Source organism: Onychomys torridus, chromosome 15 (assembly GCF_903995425.1).
Source record: "Onychomys torridus chromosome 15, mOncTor1.1, whole genome shotgun sequence".
Lineage (NCBI taxonomy): Eukaryota > Metazoa > Chordata > Mammalia > Rodentia > Cricetidae > Onychomys > Onychomys torridus.
Window position 1 is genome coordinate 18,676,881 of NC_050457.1, and position 22,228 is coordinate 18,699,108.

The window sequence follows — 22,228 nt, forward strand, 5'->3', positions numbered from 1 at the left end:
TGTGCTGCGGGACTGCGCTCGTGAGTTCACCCACAAAAATACAGTCCTTTGTTCAAAGCAGGGGTTACAGGCTGTAGTATGAGCTCCTCTGCTCTCCAGCTTCCCTCAGGAAGAATGCAGACATTCAGCAGAACACTGGCTCAGGTTCACACCCGCAGGCCTGCTCACTATGCTGTTCCTGGGCTCCTTCCTGCAGGCCACACCACCCCTATACAGCAAAGTGCCATCCTGGGACAGAACCTGGATGTTCCTGTCAACTGCCATGACGTTTCTGTCAGTGTTGGACCATTTATATACAACAGTGATCCCAAAGATTATACTAACTGATGACATGTGTGACCCTCTCTTGAGCGCATACATGCTATGACATTTGCAGTGACAAAATCAGCCACCAGTGTGGCTCTCAGAGGTATCATTTCATTAAATGACTCTGTGCACAGAAGCCTGTGCTTCTTCAGATAATAGGGCAGACAGTTTGTCACCTGGAGCCCAGCAGTGACAGGCAGAGAAATAAGATTTGGAGTTTCAGCCCCATAGGCCACTAAATAAATGATTTATTAAAGATAATTTTAAAAAACAATAGTTTTAATGCCCCAAAGGGTTATGGGTGAATTTTTGAAATTTAAATTAAACAGCAAACTAAATAAATCCCACCCACGCCATTTTCTTCCCCGTCATATATCACAACTATGAAACATTAATGGTGAAAAGAAATGAAAAACTCAAACACCTGTCGGCTGAATCAGACAGTGGGCTTGGAGGGAGATGAGGGATGAGTGGGTTTTGCATCTAAATGTGTCGTCAGGGCAGGCCTGGGAGAAAGAGACATGTTGGGACCTGCAGCCAAGGCCAGGGAGAAGCAATGTTACAAACAGAAGCCCCCCCCCCCATTTCCCAGTGCTTCACGGGGGCTCGAGACACAGCTGGGACCGTAGATCAGAGAAAAGAGCAGCTTCCCATGCTGGCCCACTGGAGGCCAAATGACAGCTCCAGAACCCCAGGCTGGGCTCATCTCTTAGGCCTGTGGGATGGCACAGGGCTCCTAGGTCCCAGGAACCGTTCTTGGGCGCTCTGCAGCATAGATTTCCCTGGATGCAAACATTCACCCCACAGATCTTTTTCATGCCAAGGCCCAGGAGGAAGGCACACAGATGGTGACACTATGGTCCCCTGTTCCTGGCATTTCCTCAGTGCCTACTCCCCACTGGAAGCAGAAGAAACTAGTTAGGTCACATTGCTGTGGCCTGTTGGTCAAACTCTACCCCCATCTCCCCCTCTCTCATCGTTTCCAGCAGGAAATGCCCTGAACTCACATAACCTGATCACACCTCATCACATCCTGCCAAGATTCTTCTTAGCCTGGAGGTTTCACCCAGGCAGTCCAATGGTATCCTTTGGGAAAATCAAACTCTCAGGCAACGTCTTGTCTAGCCTGCACCCAGACACCCTCCCCTCAGAGCCCCTGGGCCACAGGCATCGCCTCTCTGTCGTTTCCAAGTCTCCAGGCAATCACAAGCTGCAGCTAAGGCCCAGAGCTGCTGCACTAGAGCCTCCACCTCTGCAGCCTTTGTGTGCCCTGGCACCTCTCTGGGCCAGTGTCCTGTAAATACATCCCTAAAGTCCTCTCAACAGGGTTGCCTTCTCACGGTCCGCCACAAATCCCTAAGCAGCTGGAGTGTTGTGTGTCACTCATGGCTTCTCTTCTTCACCCCTTGGGTCTGGTCCACGCACGGTGTGAAGGACCCCATGGCACTTGTGGAAGGACAAGCACCCATGGGGACTAACCTTTCTTCTACTCCTACTGACCCCGAGTACACAGGTCACACCTGCTGTGCCTCCCAGCCCACAGCCATTGGATGTTGACTAACAAATAATAAGGCAAAGTACCACAGACGCCATTTTTTTTTTTTTCCTGGCTTTAGGGACATGCTGGTCACAGTGCAGGTATGTGCACACAGCTTTCTTGGGTGTCCTTGTGCCACACCCTGAATCCCAGTTCCCCTAATTAGCCAGAATGCGAGGCTAACGCGAGATTTCCCCAGCACAGTGGAAGAAACCCTCGGAGCAGCAGCAATCCAAATTCCCATGAGTGACACGGGAAGAGAGCATGCTTCTTGGAACTTTGTTTTTAGAAATCATATCTAAGTGAGTCACACATAAGGGAAGGGTACGAAGCCTCTGGATAGTCCTCAGCATCGAATGCTGCGCTGGCTACGGTTAGAGCCAAAGGCACTTTATGCAAAAGAGCAGGCAACACCATGGTGTGGGTTTCAGGTGTGGATCGGCTGGCTACCCATGGCTGAGGCGTGATGGGAATGTGCTGTGCACTTTGGAGGCTGACAGTCCTCTGTGTGTGTGAACTCTCAGTCCCCAGCTGGTGACAGGGTTTTGGAGGACCGGGAAACTGGGAGCGGGCAGAGGTTTCCTGGAGGAAGTGAGTCACTGGAGGTAAGCAGGCCTTGTAGAGCCATGCCACACTTCCTGTCTCCTCTTCCTGTTCTACCACGGTGTGAGGCGGTGAGGAACATTCCATCCATGCGGGCTGTATCTCTTCAAACTGTTAGCTCAAAGAGGCCCCTCCTCCCTTGCTCTCCTCAGGTATCTGGTCACAGCTACAAAAAGGTAAGTCATTACGGAATGAATTCTGAAATGCCACAGCTAGCAGTGACAAGGGCTACTGCCTGAAGACACCTGGAGGGAGCTGCTCCCAGCCTCCAGCTCTCCCTCAGAGAGACCTCGGTGCACAGTTAGTTCGCTAACTCCCTCCCTCAGCCTTCCACATCGCCATCCTGCTTGACAGGAACCTTCCTTTATGCACACCACAGAGCTAGGGCCCCCTCCACATCCTCACAGCCATTTCCTCCAGTCCCAACATTCAGAGACAACAGTCACGATCGTGAAGCCCCTAGATCGGACATGTGGAGAAGCTGGCAAAGGCAGTGAGTAGCCCTAGGCTGAGCCCCAAGTCCATTCATAGTTCTTAACTCCCCACTCTCCCTCGGCAAGGGATCTAGCCAAGCCTGGCCATGCTCTCTTCTCTCGATCCAGTTACCTTTGGTGTCTGCAGGAAACTACCCTCCCCATAAAGACACATTCCAACCACGCGTCAAACCTGCATCTCTGTCAAGAGCTCCTCATGACGTCATCCCTAGCTTCCCAGAAGGGCAACTAGTGCTCCCCATGATGGCTCCAGACAAGCCCACGCATTCCTTCATAGCCACGCTTCTGACTACTTTGGGGTGACATCTTGACACTTTTACTATGCAACACCTACATGCGTTTCTTGACTGTTCCAAATCTCAGTTTTCTCAGGTGTCAAAAACGATGGCAATGTCCTCACAGGGGCTGATGACGATGACGGGAGATGACATGTGACAGGGTAAGAACTACGGAATGTCAGAACAACTCAGTGAGTTCAATCACAGAAGAGCTGGGGGAATCACAGAGGAGCTGGAGGCACAGGGACCTGTCACGCTCCATGACAGAGGGCAGATGGGCAGGCATATCCCCTTTAAAAATGCATCGCTTGCTTCCTAGGCATCCTGGGGATTCATAGTGCCTTCACAATGAGGACTAGACCCTGGAGGAGGATGACAGTGACATGCAGGACAAGGCCTAACCACAGGATCACTGCAAAATGCAGCTGCCGTCATCTAATAAGTCTATCCTAATCTTACTGGTAGAAAGTGGAAGTCAGTAAATTCTGGCCAAGAGCACTTTATAAAAATAACTGTATTGTAACACACCCTTGTCATTTATCAGCAGCTGCTCTGCAGTGGCCTTTTGAGCACAGTGACAGATCTGAGTTGTATAGTTATAAACTCCCCAGACCCTGATTGAAAAGAGGCATGTAACACATCATTTCTAAATACTATGAAAATTAAAATACTCCTATTGTAAATTATAACAACTGATCCTTACAAAATGCTTTTGTTGATTTTTTTTTCTGGTCTGCAATGTGACCAAATGACAGAGGTAACGGATGGGTGGCACTTCACTGTGAGTGTAGCTGGTATTTTCACTTACATTAAGAAGTGAGTAACACATCCAGACCTTTGCACGTCCTTCCTGTGAAGGGGAAGGACTCCTGACAGGCTAGCTACCAGCTGCTGCTTTTCAAGAATACAAGCTTCCATACATTACATAAAAAGTCAGTGAGCAAACCACTCAGATTTTCAGGTCTTAGCCACTGCTTTGAGAAGCCAACCCCAGTCCTTACCTTGTGGGTCAGTCGGTCTGTCTGTCTCTGCCCCCTTCCCAGTCTTTCTCCTAACGCCTGTGCTTAAATCTGTATTCAAATAGTTTCTTAATAAAGACCGACTTCGCTTCATAACATGTCAGGTTGAGGGAATGGGTGGAAATTTATAATGGTTCAGGTGATACACACCATATAAAAGTGCAGCCCTTGAAATTTAAGTTAAATTTCAGAGCCAAGACTTCCCTCCCCAAACACCACCACAGCCTCAACACCTTTAACTCTTGCTTGCTTAAACACACGAGAGATAAACAGAGAACATTAACTTTTATAAAACCGTTGACTTACGTCTGTTTCACATCCATTCCCAACCTGTCTCACCTCTCTGAGGGCACATTAGCTTTTCCCTCTGCTTCAGCCTCCTTTACCAAGGCTCACCTTGAGGGACCCTCCTTGTGAGAACATGGTGTTACTGGAAGGCCATGTATGGGTTCTCACAGGGGCAAAACATAGTTCCCAGCTCAGACTCACAGTTCCTTCATCTTCTACCACTGTCCAAGGGCCCTGTAACATCTAGTGATGTGACAGAGAGGTCATGAAGAAAGAACAGAGTGGTCAAAGGAACCCCATCACTGTTCAAAGCAGCCAACACTGCTTGGCCAGCCTCAAGGCCCAAGCAGCCCTGCTGGTCTGCTGGTGTAATGGATAGTTATCTGAGCTGTGCCCTGAAGCACCACCCCTAGTGAGGCAGCTGCAGCTGTTGCACCTGCCTATGACCTTGAGGTACCTGCCCCTGGGGCGGGGCCACTGAGGACCCTTAAGACCAGGGATGCACATATGCCCTCTCTCTTGGCTACTTTGTGGTTTTGGAATGTTGAGATCTGGGACCAAGCCGTACAGCGTGGAACAAAGCTCAGCTTTCCCGGACTCTATGATAAATCTCCCGTGGTTGTGAGTTTACCCCCATATAGATTCCTTTGATCGTGAAATAGACTCTGTGGATTAATTCCATAATGCCCATAATGCTGGTCTACCGTTACCTGAACAATGACCTCCAGAGTGTGCTCAGTGGAGGTCCTCAGGTGCCTTCAGGTTACCCTTCCCTTTGCTAGGCAATGTACTCTCTCAGCATCAGACCACAGAGTCTCACAAAGCCTGTCACAACCAGCCTTATCAGCCACCACCACCACCAGACATTTTTCTCTCGGAGCCAAGACCTTCCATGTGCACAATCCTGCAGGTGCAACCACAGTGCCCCCACTGTCCCGTCTGTGTGCCCCTTCCCTGCCATAAGTTCTGTGTCTGGTGCCCTCAGCACCTCCAGCTACCAGGCACTCCATTTGGTGCTCATGGGTTGCCTGCTCAAAATGTGCCGTTCCAATATCAGAGGCCTTTCCTCAAATAGTTTCATATAAATAAATACATATGGAAGCTAAATGGAAAAATGTGGATCATTTTGTTGATTTAGTGGCTTTTCCCAAACATGTCAACAACTATTTCAGGACACCTGCTGCAAGTCACGTACATCTAAACGCTGCCTTGGGGTAGCACACCAGTGACAGGGAGCACACTCCTAAATGGGCACGGCTACTCGCAGAGGCCACTGAAGTTACAGTGGCCTTCTTTCCTCAACTGTAAGGAGTCCCACTTGGGTGTGCACCTTGAAGAATAAGCAGATATTGTTTATAATGTCACGTGAGACATTAACGGCTTTTTATAAGGGTCAAACTCAACATGGAGTCTGTTTGGCAGGTGGAGGCCTGGAGGGTGAAGTCAACGCCCATGACAGTCCTTTTGACTTTTAAACCCAACACAGACTCTGCTCTTGGACCAGTGATCAGTTAGCCATCAGCCAGGGCTAGCTGCTGTCCCTGAGCCTTGAAGCCACTCACGTTAGCCATTAGATCTCAAACAAGACAGGGTGCCAGGGCCACCCTAGAGGACACTCTAACTTCACAGTTCTAGCAATGCCCCCCCCCCAAAAAAAACCTAATCTGTACCTCCAAGTAAGGTTTTATCATCATAGACTTGGCTGCCTCAGCTCTCGTTTCTGCCCCCACTGTTCTTGAGGGAGCTATGGCCACCATGTGTTATTGACCCAAGCATTGGTACCTAGGCTGGTGTCTCATTGTAGTAGAAGCGTTGAGGTTTCCCTAGTGGCCTAGCTTATTGGGTTTAACAGCTGCTTTCCTTCCGAGGTCAGGTGAGTGGAAATAAGAGTTCTTCCTTGAAGGGAGGTGGAGGTAGTGGCCGAGGGGGTTCTGTCTAGTTCTGTGAAGCACTGTATAAGATTGGGCCGTGCTCCATCAATGGCCAACCTGGATGGTTGATTAGCTGGAACATTGCCTCTGCACCTGGCTGCCCCCCCCCCCCCACCTCACAAATACCCACACTGGAGAGGGAGGCTCTCTCCAGAGAGCTGTGCTCCTTAAGGAAATTACATCCTTGTGGGATGGGAGACACTGGCCCCTCCCCAATGGCCCCTCCCCAATGGCCCCTCCATGGCCCCATGTGTCATACTTCCACAAGAAGACTGATGGGTACTGTACACTGCAACCCTGTCCTCTCTCATGCTGGCTTCTAGTGCTTTCTCCCCACCGATTCAAACACACCAGCTTTGGAAATCACCACATTCACCATATTTTCACAGTCGAGACTGAGAGGAGCGAGCAAGCACTCAGATGTGGAGAACCAGCAGTGAAGAGGCCCCTCTGCTTCCAACAGGCTTCCTGCCTTAAGGCCAGGCCCTGGGACAGTTCAGGAACAGCTGGCATGCCCCTCCCCTATTCAAATCTGCCCAGGGCCCTGGCTGTGCAGGGCTGGATTCTTGCTGTTTTTACGCTTGGTTTCTTATTTGGAGTCTGACCTTGTGAGAATGAATTAAGGGACCTAGAGTTTTATAAGTTTTATGTGGCATAGAAAGAGTCTCACAGGCTCTGAGACAGGATGCAGGGGTGACATGAAGATAAAGGATGTCCAACGTCTGTGTGACTGGGTAAGTCTGAAAAATGTCTGGAAAACCTAGGCTGTGAATGCTCGAAGCAAGTGGGAAATGCAGGGAAGAAAATTATCTTCTAGAATCGAGGTCAGCAAATACCTCCTTGTAGAGAGTCAGACAGTAAATACTGGAGGCATTGAAGGCCGAGAAGTCCTCCATGCCCCAACAGATACCTTCTCCAGCCTCCCCAGACCTGGGGTTTGGTACTTGTCCAGTTTAAGTTTCTCTTCCTCTGGGCTCCACTTTGTTTAATCTGTTTACCTGTCTCTGGCCCGTGGCTTCTGGGTGCCTGTGATGAACATGTATCTGGTGAGGCTCTGGGAACAGCATGTGTGAAGGGAGCAGGCATGTGCGGCAGACACATCTTGCTGAGCTTTCCAGCCTCTTGGCAGAAAGCTCAGAGCTCCAGGATGAAAAAAGAATCTTTGCTAATGACAAGCAGGACCAGAAGTGAACTGCCTGGCACACGGCTCCATTCTCTATTCAAATGGGAGCCCATGGGTTGACTCTGACGTCAGGGCTGAACCCCAGAAGTAGTACCTCAGAACCAATGCCTGTGGACAGTCTGCTCTGTCCTAAGAGCCCTCCCCAGCCTGGAGCCATCTCCATGGCTTCAGTCTTCTTTGGGGATAAAGAAAAGTACTGTAGCCAGCCAGAGGGACAAGTTGCTTTATTATTGGAAAATCTAAGAGTCTCTTAGGCCTGTGCAGCGCCATTAGGTGACGTCAATGGCTCAGGGGATTCAAGCTCTGTGTTTTTCCCTCTTCTCAGAACAGCAACTGATTCACGGTGGCAAAGGGGTTTCTATTTAGAGCTGCAGAAGAGAGGCAGCCTCCGTGTCCTGGCATCCTATGCTAATGGCTTGCCTATTCCTTGTGGGCAGCAGGCAGCGTTCACAGGAGGCCAGGACTGAGATACTCCACTGCCCCCAAGGTAACCAACAGCCCTAGGCCTACTATGTGCTGGCAGCTGGGCACCCAAAGCCTGGGACCCTGCCATTTAGTACAAAGACAGCTATGACAATGAGGAGAGAGAGACAAAGCCAGAAGGAGGCTCTGGGGGTCTGGGGAAGACAGTGCTACTTCACGATTCTTGGGCTGAGCCATGAAGGACTGGTAGAATTGGGGGATGTGGAGATACAGGGACTGAAACAGAGGCACTGGAAATTGCTTCACTGGATGAGAAAGACAGGAAGGAGGGGAGTGAGGAGGAGAGATGGAGCCTGCCTGACTTTCAGCTCCATCCCTTGCTAGAGTGCAAGGCCATGAGCTGCCCTGGATGTGGCATAGAGCCTGACCTGGAGCCTCTGCCATAGCTTCTGTGGGAGAAGAGCAAGCTGGATTTTGGACATGAGTTGTCCCTGCTTAGTTTCTGGCCCGAGTATGGATGGGACTAAGTCATCCTGCCCCTCCAGGGGTCCACAGGCTGGAAATGGTGGCCTACGCCGCTTCACATGTATACAGCAGTCCATCTCTAAGGGGACACCAGGGTTCCATGTCCCTCTCCCCCTGCTAATCGCCTCTCGTGCCAACCTTGTTTTTCCTCCTGATGTGCCTCAGTGTGGTTGTCTGATGATGCTTTTTCTCTGTGGCAATCCATTCACTTCCCCTCCAAGGCCATGCGCTATTAACAGTCATTCCTGACCCTGATGAGCCTCTCAGTGGGGAAGGACACATTTTGGGTTGGGCTCAATCTTAGGAGCTAAGCACCTGATCACGGATACTTTTGACATCTGGGGCTCCATGAAGGTCACGTGATTCAGTCCCTCTGTCCCTCCAGGACTCCTCTTGCTGCCTGCCAGCTTATCTCCTCACCTGACTACACTTCATCCTGCCCTGCACGGTCCCCACTCTGTGAGGAAAGGATGGGTTATACCCCAGGTGCCTTCGAAATTCCTAAGAGACACTTGTCCCTTCTTTGAAAGCCAAAGTCAAACGTCGTATTTTATGCATTAAAAGTAGCTCATTGATAACCATATTTATTTCATACTCCATAGTCCATAAATGATAAGGTATGAGATGGTAACTACATGGTCAAATAGTAAAAATATAAATCTCATAAAAATACTTCACACAATACTGTAACATTCTACAACTCCCTTAAAACATTCTTAAAACTAAAAACTTGCTACGTTTCTGTTACTTCAGAAGACAGCACTCAAAATGCACTGCCTGTTCTCCATGATGTAATGTAAGGGGGAAAAAATCACAGTACTAATTTGGAACGGTTCTTATTTTGGCTGTGAGCTGGAGGAGTGAATGCTCACATGCCTGGATACTTTTCATTTGTTTAAGAAATGAAGATAGGAAACGGAACATTTTTTTTTCCTCCTTTGTGGTTTTGAGGAAGAATCTTATGTTCCCCTAAAAACGTATTAGCCTGGAGAGAGCCATGAGGCATAGCATAACCAAAGCACACTCCTAACAAAGTGAGACAGACTTGTGGAGAATAGGATTAAAAAAACAAAAAAAAAAGCCTGCCAGAGGTCTCCACACACACCTTCGACAGCAATTACGGGAAACTATGGAGAAAGACAAGCAGAGAACGGGGCGAGAGTGGGCAAGCTGACAGGTGGCAGAGGACACTGAATACTGTACCTGCTTGTTATTGTCGCTGGCACAACACAGCTTCTTGAGGGAGACAAAATGCCTAATTTTCCTAATAACATAAACAATCAGTGGTTAGTCAGGAAGAAGACGATGCAGTGAGGCAGCACATGGACAGGACAAGTCTCCTCAAGGCTGAGCTGCAGGCCCTTCCCTGGGCGGGTCTGGTCACAGGACCTCCTTGTCCTCCAGAAGCCTGGCCTCCCTGCAACCCCAGCTAGTGTGGCCACACCTTCCTCCCGGACTCAAGGTTGACTCCTGGATCTCTTCGGGAGAGACTGACACGCTATCACAGAACACCGGCTTGAATTCTACTGACACCAATGTTTCATTGCTTACATGAAAAGCGAAAGACTCATTTGGACGGGGACCAAATTTCACTGGCTGCAGTTTGTCTTTAAAACACCCTGTGTGGCCCACTGTGGCTCACTGTGATGATGACACTGGTGTTTTTCTTTTCATACTACTACTCTGCACACTGTGGTTCATCATAAGGATGGCATTTTGTTTTTCAGCCAGAGGGGGGAACATCCTCTGATTAAAAAGTCATGGACCGAACTGAATCCAGGAACTTAGCCTGTGGTCTGGCTCATTATCACAAGAGGGAACAGGACACAAATGCCTGGTGCACTTAGCCCCGTGCAAGTCAGCTCAAGATGGATTCTCGCCTGAGAGGAAAGCTAGTGATGTAGGATGGCACACCCCAGACACCGCTGAGCACCCCTTCCTCCCTGTCCCTTCCTCCTCCTTGGTTCGCTTTACCCTGGAGGATTCTCTGACGAGAGCGTGGGAACACTGATGGACCCTTTCGTATGAACATCACCCAGCCAGAAGGGGTAAAAATGCTCCTATTTTTAATCAGCATCGCCTCTGAGAGCTCACTGTCTACAATTAGGGAAAATCACACAAAATCATGTCTGGATAAAAGAAAGTCTTTCCCTCATCTGAAAAAAATCTATCCTGATAGAGATTTACTAGGCAAGAACATGTCGCCTCCACTTTGATGACCCTCCAATTGTGGTCAAACACCCAGAAAAGGACTCGGCTTCCTTTTCCCAAGAAGACAGTCTAAGGGTGGCCATGAGGACACTGTGACAGCCTCTGCCACTGTTGGGATTGCTAAGCTGAGCCAGTGCCCATGAGCAGGCAGCCTCTCTCCATGGTTGACAAGCCTTGTTTAGGAGCCTGTAGGGACCCACAGACCCCAGAAGCCAGCCGGAGAGGAGACACAAAAGCAACACTAGGCAGTGGCCTCTCAAGTGCCCGGAGAACAATTAGCAAGGAAAACCGGAGAGAAACAACCTTCAAATAGATGGGCGATCTTATGGAATGGGCTGGTTTTCTAATCACATGATGATCTGAAATGAACTCAGCTGGTCCTGGGAACTACATGTGACACGGGTTATCTGGTTCCTGGTAACTCCTATCTTTTTTCTTCACCAATGTCAGACATCACATATTCCTTCCAAGGTCAAACCATTAGGTGGCATTGACCTTCATACTGGTTGCAAGGCTCATCAGTGGGATATAGTTAGGGGTCCCATCTGGCACTCTGAGCCTTTCTCAAAATATAGCTGAGAGAAGGAAAGGAAATCATATGTTTTATTTCTCACGCCCTGCCCCCTTGTTTCTCTGGTCAGGTGTCATTGGCTCTTATTCAGACACCTTCTGTTGTAGGTTGGTATCTTTAGGACACCCTGAGTCCTCGCATGAACTCAGAGTCTATATGGAACAACCTGGGGACTCAAAGAGAGAAGGTCGGCACCTGTAGGCTGAGGGCAGAAGCCAGTAGTTCACTTGCCAAGGGGAAGGACTGCCAGAGACCCTGAGAAGTGTTGGGGGACAATGGGGCCATTCATGAGCAGGTGGATAGCTTGGGATAGGGTTGATGCCACATGAAAGACCATCAACAGGAGACAGGGGTGGGGGCAGAGGGAAACCATGTCTGGAGATTGCTGCTGGCCACTTAAGACAGGGCAAATGCTACTGTGCGTGTTGTCCTACGCCTTACAATGGCATTTCAGTGTGCCAGACAATGCCCACAAGGGCCCGAGTCCTCATCTGCAGCATAAAAGAGTGGAAGAGGTTGCTCTCACCCTCCTTGGCCAATCACTGGGGTGATCTTCACGTGCTGTTGGATGCTGTCCCCGGATTTCCGTCTGGCATAGTAAACCCCCTGCCACTCCTACATGGACAAAGAGAGCTCTTGAGATCCTTCTGTCAAGACCACAGCTGCTTCCACACTGCGTCTTTACAGCCTGAATCAGAACTTCCCACAGACTTCCATTACATGTCACAAAACTGCTGTGCAGTTGTACCCACAACAACGTTATCACGATCACAAGGTCCAAGTGTAAGAGCACCAGGCCAGCAGGTACACCACCAAGTTGCCTATCCTGAGTTCCAGGACAGCTGGCTACACTCCAGCTGGAGTTCCCTCAGGATGCCACCATGTCAGAGTTCAGTAGCCAGTCTCAAAATCTTCACAACAACCTGTGGGACTGATATTATCATCCTTAACTTACAGATGGGTAAACGGAGGCTCAGAGAGTCCAATTACCTTGCCCACACGGGAAAACAAAGGATCTGTTTATAACTGTGTAATTCTTTTATCCTTCTCGAAGTACCTCAGCTTTTTGGGGTCCTAGGGGCCTCCCACCCAAGAGTCACTATGGTCCCTTGCAGTTTCTATGAGATGGTACCAAGGGAAGGGTAAGATTCCTGCTGCCACAGGACCCTGGGAACTAGGCCAGAATAAGAGGCAGGAAGCCTCAGGGTGGGGGAGTTTTCTCCACTGTTTCTGGAAGGGCGTAGATAACTCTGAAACTGAGGTTCCCTGCAGCCATATTTTGCTCTCTCTTGTATATGACATGGATAAAGAGTGTTGGCCACATGTGGCTGGGTTATTTTGGCATAAATAAATAAATAAATAAATAAATAAATAAATAAATAATAGAGTAGTTTACAGTATCCTGTTTCATTTTCAAGTCAAATAGATCTGATTTTACAAGTAATTTGGACATTCTTATAATCCAGATTTATTCTACCCCAGCTAGCGCTCCCATCTCCAGTGAGGATGATGCTTAACTCCTGCACAAACGCAAAGAAGAAGACAGCCAAGCCATGTGAAGAAGCATTAGATGCCTCAGAAGTAGCAAGAGGTCGCTGCAGCTCTGAGGGAGGAGAGAGACCGCCCAGGAAACATCTCTCTCACCTCCACTGTCCCGTTATCTCCCCCAGAAGCAGCAGAAAAATACAGAGGTTGGGGCAGGGAAGGCTGGGGAAGAAGAGTGAGTTACCCATGGATATTTTACAGGGGAGAGTAAAGAGAGCAGTAGGAAGATAGAAGATAACTGACCGAATCAACAGGGCCTACCTACCAGTCAGTGTGGAGATCAGGTCCTTCCAACCCCTCCTACCAAACACCAATGAGTCAAAAAGTGGAAAGCAGCTATCTGGAGTGGAGCCCTGCTCAGGGATGCAGTGCCAGGATAGAGGGGGTATATCCATGCAAGGGGTCAAGTGACCTGTCCAGAAAGCAATCAACTCCTGCATCATCACGTTGACACCCAAAGTTAACCCATCAACTCCTTTTGCAAACTGCAAACTGAAGTTCTTTCACGGAACTTTGATGCTACTAAAGAAGTCAGTCTTAAGGATAAAAAACTAAAACACCCAGGGGGGCAGAGCGACACTAAGGGAGGAGTGTGGGCGGAGCGACGCTAAGGGAGGAGTGTGGGCGGAGCGACGCTAAGGGAGGAGTGTGGGCGGAGCGACGCTAAGGGAGGAGTGTGGGCGGAGCGACGCTAAGGGAGGAGTGTGGGCGGAGCGACGCTAAGGGAGGAGTGTGGGCGGAGCGACGCTAAGGGAGGAGTGTGGGTGGAGCGACGCTAAGGGAGGAGTGTGGGCGGAGGATGCTAAGGGAGGAGTGTGGGCGAGCTTTTGGTTCCACCCACCTTTCCCTTCTTGATGCATGTATTGATGGTGTCCAGGAGGTCTGCCCGGTTCTTGTCACTCTTGGGTAGGTCAGCCAGTTCTTTCCCCAGAAGTTCCCCTTTGTGGTAGCCCATCATCCTCTCAAAGGCGGGGTTGACATACTGTGAGGAGGAGGGGTCACAGATCAGTGTGCCCTACAGGGAGGCTGTGGGGACACAGGTACACAGAACCAAAGGTCCCCAGGACAATGCTCTCTAATGCGGTGCTACAGGCCCCTCCTCCTTCATCTGGTAGGAGCAGTACCCTCACACGTATGGCAATTTATTCATTCACCTGACATCCTGGTCCTCTATGAGAAACGCAAAGAAATTTTAGTAGGAAAGGAGCAGGAAGCCCTCAGCTAATAGCCCCAGCCTCTGGCGGATCTTGTTCACTGTCCACTACCTTATGAAATAAGGAACCCCTCATAGGAAATCAGAAATAGAAAGATGGCTGGTTTTGTGGCTTGGTGTCACATATAAGGTCCCCCCCCCACACCCTTGGCATCAGTAAATAACAAATAAGCCAACACATGCTAGTCATCAAGTTGCATCTTGTAAGTCACACTGTGCCAAGCAGCTGTCTGTCATTACACGTCTTTCCACTTTCCCTATCAGTCAATCAATGCTATGGTTGGGAGCACTTTGACCTAATGTGGATAACAAACGCATTCAGCCTATAGGTCCAGGACATGCTCTTCCAGTGCTGGGTTTAGGGTGGGCAAGGAGACAGGATGCTCGCAGTGCACTCGAAGGTCAGTCGATTCAGAGGGTCATTGGCCAACTTCTGCAGGGGCTTCTGGGAGTTGGAGTGACTGCCCCATCTAGTCCCAGGCTCCAGTTCTCCACCAATTTATTTTTAAAGATCACAGTCACCACATGAGCAGCCGCAGCCACCGAGAGATCAAGTGGCGGCCGATGTGAGCACGTTGCACCTGGGTCAACAGAGGCTTTGGGAAAAATTTCCATCCATCTGCTGCTTCAGAAACATTCTCACTAGCCATTCCCACTCTCCTCTTGGCTAGGGTAATTAATCAGGAAGTGGGTAAGGCAGGGACACTCAGGGCAGGGGGGAGGGAGGGTATTCCCATGGGAGCAAAGCTTCTATGAACACATCAGCCCCAAGAGCTGGAGAGATGTGGAGGAATCTCTGGCTATCAGGCACTATGGGAGTGGCTGAGGAGGAGGAGGTCCTGACCTCATCTTCATGACCTCCAGACCCCTCTCAGCCTAGCACTTCCATGGGGCAGGTACTGCCATCCTTGGGCATGGCAGGAATCACTCCCATCATGGCTGAGCTGATGGCATATCTCCTTTAGGCTTTTCCCTACCTTCTCTGTCTGCTGAGAAAGCCCTTCCTCATTTCTCCCCCACCAACTCCAATGTGCCTCTTCCTCCAGGAAGCCTTCTCTGACCTTGCTCAGTCTGAGTTGGTACCATTCCTAAGGCCTTCCATGGACTTCTGTGTAGTTAATTCTAATGAATCACATAGAACTTGAAATTTGTCTTTCTCATCGCACACTGAAATCCTCAAGTTCGAAGGCTAGAGCTGTGTTTGGAGACGTATTTTCAGCAAACACCCACTGAGTAAATGGGTACATTAGAGAGTTTATTCTTTTCCTGATCTGTCCATTGTCTCCTACATTGTCATACGTGTGGACTCTGTTCTCCCATTCTGTAAATCTGAGTAATGGTTATGGTTCTTATTTATGTTGGGGATCCTAGACAGACATAATCGGAGTCAATGCATCTAAACTCAAACCCCTGGAACCATTAGAAGATGATGCCATTTCTTTGCTCCTCTCTCTGTTCTTTGTTTGTTTGTTTTTGTTTTTCAACTGCAATAACACTTCCTGGCTCCCAGGGTTGTTTTAAAGAGATCAATGAGTATAAAATGCTAACAGCGGTGCCAGCACATGGGAAGCACATGTGAATGTTTTCAGAGCAAATGCAAATAGAAGGTTCCCATGGAAGGAGGCATAGAGGGGCAGGGATCAATAGACTTGATATGTAAGATGCTATTTCTAAAGTTGAAGTGTATCACCTACGCCCACTGACACATGGCCATCTGTTCCAGTGCCCTGAGATGAGGCACTGATGTGAATCAGTAACATATGTGAGATAACCTGTCCTTGTTATCCTGAAACCCCGGTCAGCTGAGTGTCCCCTCCACGTGTCACCCTTTGTTCTGCTTCTCCTTCCTTCCTTTCGCTGGGACAACTTATTTCAGGATCCAAGATCCCCTTTCAGCATGGCGGTTCCCCCTGTGTGGGCACTAGCTAGCCTCACACTCCATTCTTTCTGTCCACGGAAGAGACTGGAGCGAGGGGATGATGTATGTCATGTGATACATCACCTCCTCACTTCTCCCAGGGATTCAAGTTTACTAAGCACAGATTGTGGCCATGGGGTGAAGGACTTGGTTCCTGTTCACGGTGGAGAAGGCATGGAAGGGCAGGGCTACTTCTCATCATAACCCAGCTTCCCACCGTGAAGTAGGGAGATGCAAAGCCCACGTCCTCTCGAGCAGAACTGAAGGGCCCTGTCTGCATGTGAGCACAGGGCTTGAGCCTAGCTTTCTGTGTGGTTTAGTATACAGAGCAGTGGATAGGAAGTGTACACATAGCCAGCAATGTCCAGTAGCCTCCGGTTTTATTCCCAGGGACAGTCAAAAATATTCTGACATATAGCCCCAAATGAAGCCAGGCAGGCAGGCTTAGGAGTCAGAAATAGGGCCAAGTAATTTGACGTCAGTGCTCACGGCTTGCCCCTTCCTTGTATACAGTCCTCTCTTTTGCTACGTCTCCATATCCTCAGCTGCCTTTCAAAGGTACAGAGCTGAGCTGAGACTATTTAATGAAACTGCTCATGATGGGGATGAGGTGTGGGCCCTGGAATATGAGCAAGGCATGCTTCTGTGCACACTGGGGACATCAGAGGCTTCCAAAGGAGGTCAATGCCACAGGGGCCATGGTGTGCTGGTCACTGATAAAAGCAAGAGCCTCTCAATGACCGCTGCACACCAGCTGAGCCAGGCCAGGACTAATCAGTAGACATTTCAGAGTACTCTTTACGGCACGTAAAAGATGCATTTCTTTAGAGAGATTGCATTAGTATTAAAGTGCTTTATAATAGAACCCCAATGGCAGATGAATGGTTTCTTTCAAGTATTCTTCTCCCATAGCCACTACAAGCATTTGTTCAACAACCCTATGTGAATACTGTCTTTGCAGATGGCCCCAAATCTTCTCCCACCTCTACCTAGGAAATAACAAGTTCTGATCTGAATGAGTTTCTCCTATGGGAGCTAGAGAGAGAATGGTTAAGAGCACTGGCTGCTCTTCTAGAGGACCTGGATTCAGTTCCCAGCACCTACCCTGGGCAGCTTACAACTGTCCATAACTCAAGCTCCAGGGTATCAGACACCCTCTCCTGGATTCTACAGCAGGCACCCCAACATACATGTACACACACACACACGTTTGCATGCACACACATACACTTTAAAATATTAAATTATAAAATAACTTCTATTCTCCTTTGAATAGCCAATTCTTAAGTTTATCAGTAGTCATCTCATACATTGATTCAAGAAAATGTGCAAATATGTGAAAATTCTGGGAAAGTATTTGAAATAAAGAGGTGGATAGGACTCAAAAGGCTCTTTTTTTAGTGTTAATGATGCAAAGAGCTTCTTCCCATACCTGAATCACATGATCATCACTTGTTATTTCTATGGCTTCGTGACAGTGGTCTAACGCTGTAAACACTGAATTACAGGCCCTGAAAGATGCATAAGATGAGGGTTAGTTGTATACAAACATCCTTTGAACTTTGTTAATTTAGCAACATGCACAGATCCCAGAGTCCCTGGCACAATGCACTCGGTTACTGTTATGACCCGATGGCTGGTATTCCCTCAAGCCTTGCCATTTCAATACAATGTGCAATGCTGCAGTGTGGCCACGGTCATGGTCATGGAGAAGGTCAAGTTCCCATCAATTAGAAGACCCTAGCCTGGCCTGAACTGATCTTGAAGTATTCAAACCTTTCGCAACACAGAGAGAAACATTTGTCTTTCTTTTCTTAGGTTTGCAATGCTACATTGCCTACAGTCACGCCCACTGGGATGAAGAAAGGCGGGAGTGGAAGGTGGATCCCATCCCCACCTTGTCGTTTCTTTGCGCCTGTACAGCTTTCTACCCGGCTCCTTCCGTGCTGACCTCCCCTGTGTATCTGAGATATTAGAAATCAGACTCCAACTGTGGTTTGCATTTAACTAGCTTCCCAATAGAAAACAACTCCAAATTCATTAAGTTCTGTGCTAGCCAACACAACAACCACCTGCTATTTAGATGGACTGTTTAGAGAATCCCAGGGAAGGTTTGCTTACACAGTGCAAAGAGAAAAATTTAAAAAAAGGAAAATGTTGATTTATGGGATCTATATTACTTCTTGCAGGGAAAATTCTTCACTGCTGTTTTCCTACCATGAGGGAGTGTAATTTGCTGCCACTATGGCCTATTTGTTAAGAAAATGACAGTTCCCTGGGTGAAATTGGACTGTGTTTTCCCAGCTACAGGATTCTGGGCAGCTTCTAGTTTTCCTTGTCCTTGTTTTCCCCATTACAGAATTATTGTAAGAATATGTATTTCACGGGTTTTTGTAATGGCCAAAGCGATGGATGGTTTATGCAGGCATTTCTCAAAGCGCCTGGGCCACATATGGAAGAATCCAGTGTGGTAGGTATTACTACTTGTAAGGTCACGGAGTCACAGTGCTTTGTTCTCTGAGGCTTGCAAAAGCCTCTAGAGAAAAGAAAAACTAATTATAACCTATCTTCTCCTTTGAGTCTATCTGAATGGGACTCAGTCACAGCAAGCTAACTGGCCTGTAGGCAGAAGGGCCTCAGCACACTGAAGGATGATGCTTGTTTCTATGGATGCAGAGATGAGGCTAAGTGTATACGGGTAGGTAAGACAAGCATCCATGCTCTGGTCAGCGGGGCAGAGAATGGGACTCACTTTATGCCACTGACAGTCGTCATCCCTGTAGGTCATTGTTTTTCATTCCAGTTGCCCACCCAGTTAATGTGTACTGCATACTGTCTAACCACCACCACCGCCACCACCACCGCCACCACCACCGCCACCACCGCCGCCGCCACCGCCACCACCACCACCACTGTGTTTGTAAACACGTTCCATAAAATCAGCAAAGCATTAAAAGAGGATGCTGAGACTGTTATCACCATCATCACTGCACTGCCTCTTGAGAGGCAAGCAAGAGCCAGGCTTATCAAAACAGACACCTGGTCTAGATCGAGCTCAGCTCCATGGGAAAGCTGTTCCAGAGACTAACTACCTTTCAGAAGTGATGCCTGGAGACACAGACTCCATGTAGGCTAATTTGTCAATTTTGAGAGCTGGGTAATTAAGTTCTAATGAACACATCTTGTCAGGCTCCTCTCTGGCATGGGGTTTTCCAGGAGGTTATCTGTACATCTCAACTAAATGTGCAAACAGGTGCTTCAGACATGATCATTTTGTCTGTGCTCAAGGCAGTTCTTAAGTAAGTCCAAGAGCTTTTCAACATTACATTCCTGATTATCCATACAACTTAAAACTCGTCAGTAGATATAATGCCCCAAAGGTCACAGCAAATCCCTAGACTGCCCATTGACATGAAGGGACAGTGTCAAGAACAGGAACAACACAGTAGTCTCCTTCCTATCTCCACCATGCCATGAATGATCAGCTGTGATATTTGGGCCTTTCCAACTTCTTTACGTTGATGGCTCTATTTAAGTAAACCCACAGAAAAAATGGGGCAATCAATTTGAGTCATGTTCCTAGAACCACAGAACCTAATTGCTTGTATTAATTATTCATACTTTTCAGGCAGAAAAACTGTAGCCTTATTAGTTTCTGTTCTTGGGAGCCATGAACTGCATCTCAGATGTCCTTAATTTTTTAAGGTTAGAGGTTAGAAAATTGAGAGGGGGAAAAAAAAAAGAAACAGAAGGGAAGATAATGGGTAATGTAATTATTTATAGTGTGCCTTAACATTTCAAAGGTTCAGATGGAAAAGACGCCATGATAGGGTACAAGTACAAAGTTCATAAACAGCACAGTGGTATGGGGGTGCAAAGCACACACGTGCAGATGTAGAATGCCCAGTTGTGCTCTAGCCCTGCAACCAGGGTGGTAGGCAGCTGGGATCACATGGAGGGCACTCCCAGCTCTCAGTATTTTTTTTGGCAATTGTGGCTAGGATGGACATGTGCTGTTTTGCATATCTTAGAAAGGCATTTCATCTGAATTCTACCCAAACAGAACACACACACACACACACACACACACACACACACACTCACGCACACTCATGCACATACATGCACACACTATCTTAAACAAGGGTAGGATTGAGCAAGGCAATGGCTTTTAAGAAGATTCTGAACACAAGTTCACATCTAATCAGGGGCTCAAGGTTAGTCAGGCAGACAGAAGAACAGGCAAGGGGAATCATGGGATTGCTACTTGGTGGCAGTCATGAATGTGGCAAGGATGAGAAGGGATGGTTATTTTAAGTGTTTACAGCTCTGCACCCACAGCTATACCACATCAGCTACTGCACAGGGCCCACATAAAGATAAAGGCTCTGCATGTGTGTTCATAATGAGAGATGTTGTTGTGCTCCACAAGGCAGACTTTCACCCACCAGGTCCTGAATCTTTCTAAAATTGAAGACTGCTGCTGTCCTAAGGTCTGAAGCAAAATAAACATGATTTCTGTGCAACTCTTACACTAATAATGGGAAGAAACACTGAAACTGTATGATCATAAACTCCTGTTAGGGGATAAATCACTGTCTTTATTTTAGTGACAAGGACTTTTCATGATTAAAAAAAAAGCCTAAGAACATTAGAAGAGCGACATGATCACCATTTATCTTGGCTCATCCTAGACACTGCCAATCATGAACTTGGTTCAGTAGAGTAACTCAACAAATGTGCACAGAAGGGATTAGGTCTGATGTCCCTAAAATTTATTCTACACAGAGGAAGTTTACAGTTAAACCCCATCATTTGCTCAATTAGCTCAGACTTGAATGATTTATTTGTTTTGTAAAGTATAGATGGTAGCCACCATTCTCCAAGTCCTGGACTGAAGTGTCCAGCTTCAACACTGGTCTCATCCTGCAGCGCAGGCTGTGTCCTTGCAGAATGACAGGCATGCTACATATTTAGCTGCAGCTGGGGGCGGAATTGTAGGGGAAAGTATTACATAATTAGACTATAATTATTCTGGCATTGTATAATAAAGAGCTCATTTCCCAGTCTTTAACAAATGGCATAGTTGCTTGTCTGCCTTGGGGTACAGGTAGATAGATGCTCTACATGTCCTTGAATGCCCTAGAGAGCTGGAGCAAGGTCATTATCTAGATCATTGTCCTCTGTCTGCTGGGTCTAAATTTTGTAGGCCCAGGGAGATTCAAGTAATGCATGTACCCCCAGTTCCCCAAAGGGAGTAAACTCAAGCAAAGCTGAGGGAAGAGCATCCAAGAGTCAGGGAAGCCCCGCTCCTGGGGGCCATTGCTTCCTGGCTTAAGTCCATTTACTGTTCCAAGCTAATTTATATGAAGAATATGAGCATTTCCTTATGACCCCAGCAGTGGGTCCAACTCCTCCAACCAGTTCCTGTTGGAGAGCAGCTGAGCAGCTGTAGAGCTCACACTGTTAGGAGCTGAGAGACTTGCAGTTATGACATGATGAGACCATGAGAGCTCCAACACACATCCTGGTCTATGCAGATCCCAGCAGCACATTGACCTAAAGATGGGGCTGGCAGGGGGGTTTCAGACCTCCAGGCCTGCTTGTGTCCTACTAACCATGCTCAAGGTGTCCTAAGCCTCCCTGAAGGAGCCCCCAGTACCTGAATCTCTGCAGAATCTGGATTAGGGCACCATCTAACAGGGGCCATCACATGTTCTGGTTCTAAGGATACAGAAGCACTGACTCAAGCTAGCATGAGGGGTTGCTGGTGACAGCAAAAAAATGATGGGTCACCTGCTTTTAGTGTACAAAATAAAGTTAGAGGATCAAACCACAATGAAATTGCTTTTCTCCTTTTATTTATTGCAAAACATCAAAATTCAAAGTTCTAAGTTGTTTTAATCTCAATTAAAATCAACAGAGCTTCCCAGGAAATACATATACTTAATGTACATTATTAAAAAGAATAAAAGAATAAATTACTGAAGCAAAATGAAGGTTTTTTTTTTCTTTTTAGAAAGTTTGTATGAAGTTACCTGAAATAAACATACAGATAAAATAAAACCAAGGGATTTAACTTATTTAAACATTCAAAATGTTTTTGGTGTTATTCCTTAAGGCCTTATGCTATCAGTACCCTCAAATATCAGAATCCCCACTGTTTTGACATCCTTCACTTTT

At 47.8% G+C, this 22,228-nt stretch overlaps 1 protein-coding gene across 7 annotated transcripts in view; it reads right to left on the reverse strand.

Annotated features, from left to right (window-relative positions):
- The window catches only part of Pde8b (phosphodiesterase 8B), a 228,344-nt gene that overhangs the window by 44,026 nt on the left and 162,090 nt on the right, over nucleotides 1-22,228 (reverse strand). For 4 of the 7 annotated variants that reach the window (XM_036206740.1, XM_036206739.1, XM_036206734.1 and 1 more), the window contains exons 7-10: nucleotides 17,478-17,556; nucleotides 13,756-13,896; nucleotides 11,896-11,984; nucleotides 9,791-9,851 (exon numbers count right to left, since the gene is read on the reverse strand). In XM_036206740.1, coding sequence (XP_036062633.1) covers nucleotides 9,791-9,851; nucleotides 11,896-11,984; nucleotides 13,756-13,896; nucleotides 17,478-17,556 — 370 coding nt within the window. The remainder of the gene's footprint in view (nucleotides 1-9,790; nucleotides 9,852-11,895; nucleotides 11,985-13,755; nucleotides 13,897-17,477; nucleotides 17,557-22,228) is intronic. The other 3 variants (XM_036206738.1, XM_036206737.1, XM_036206735.1) reach the window with 2 other exon arrangements.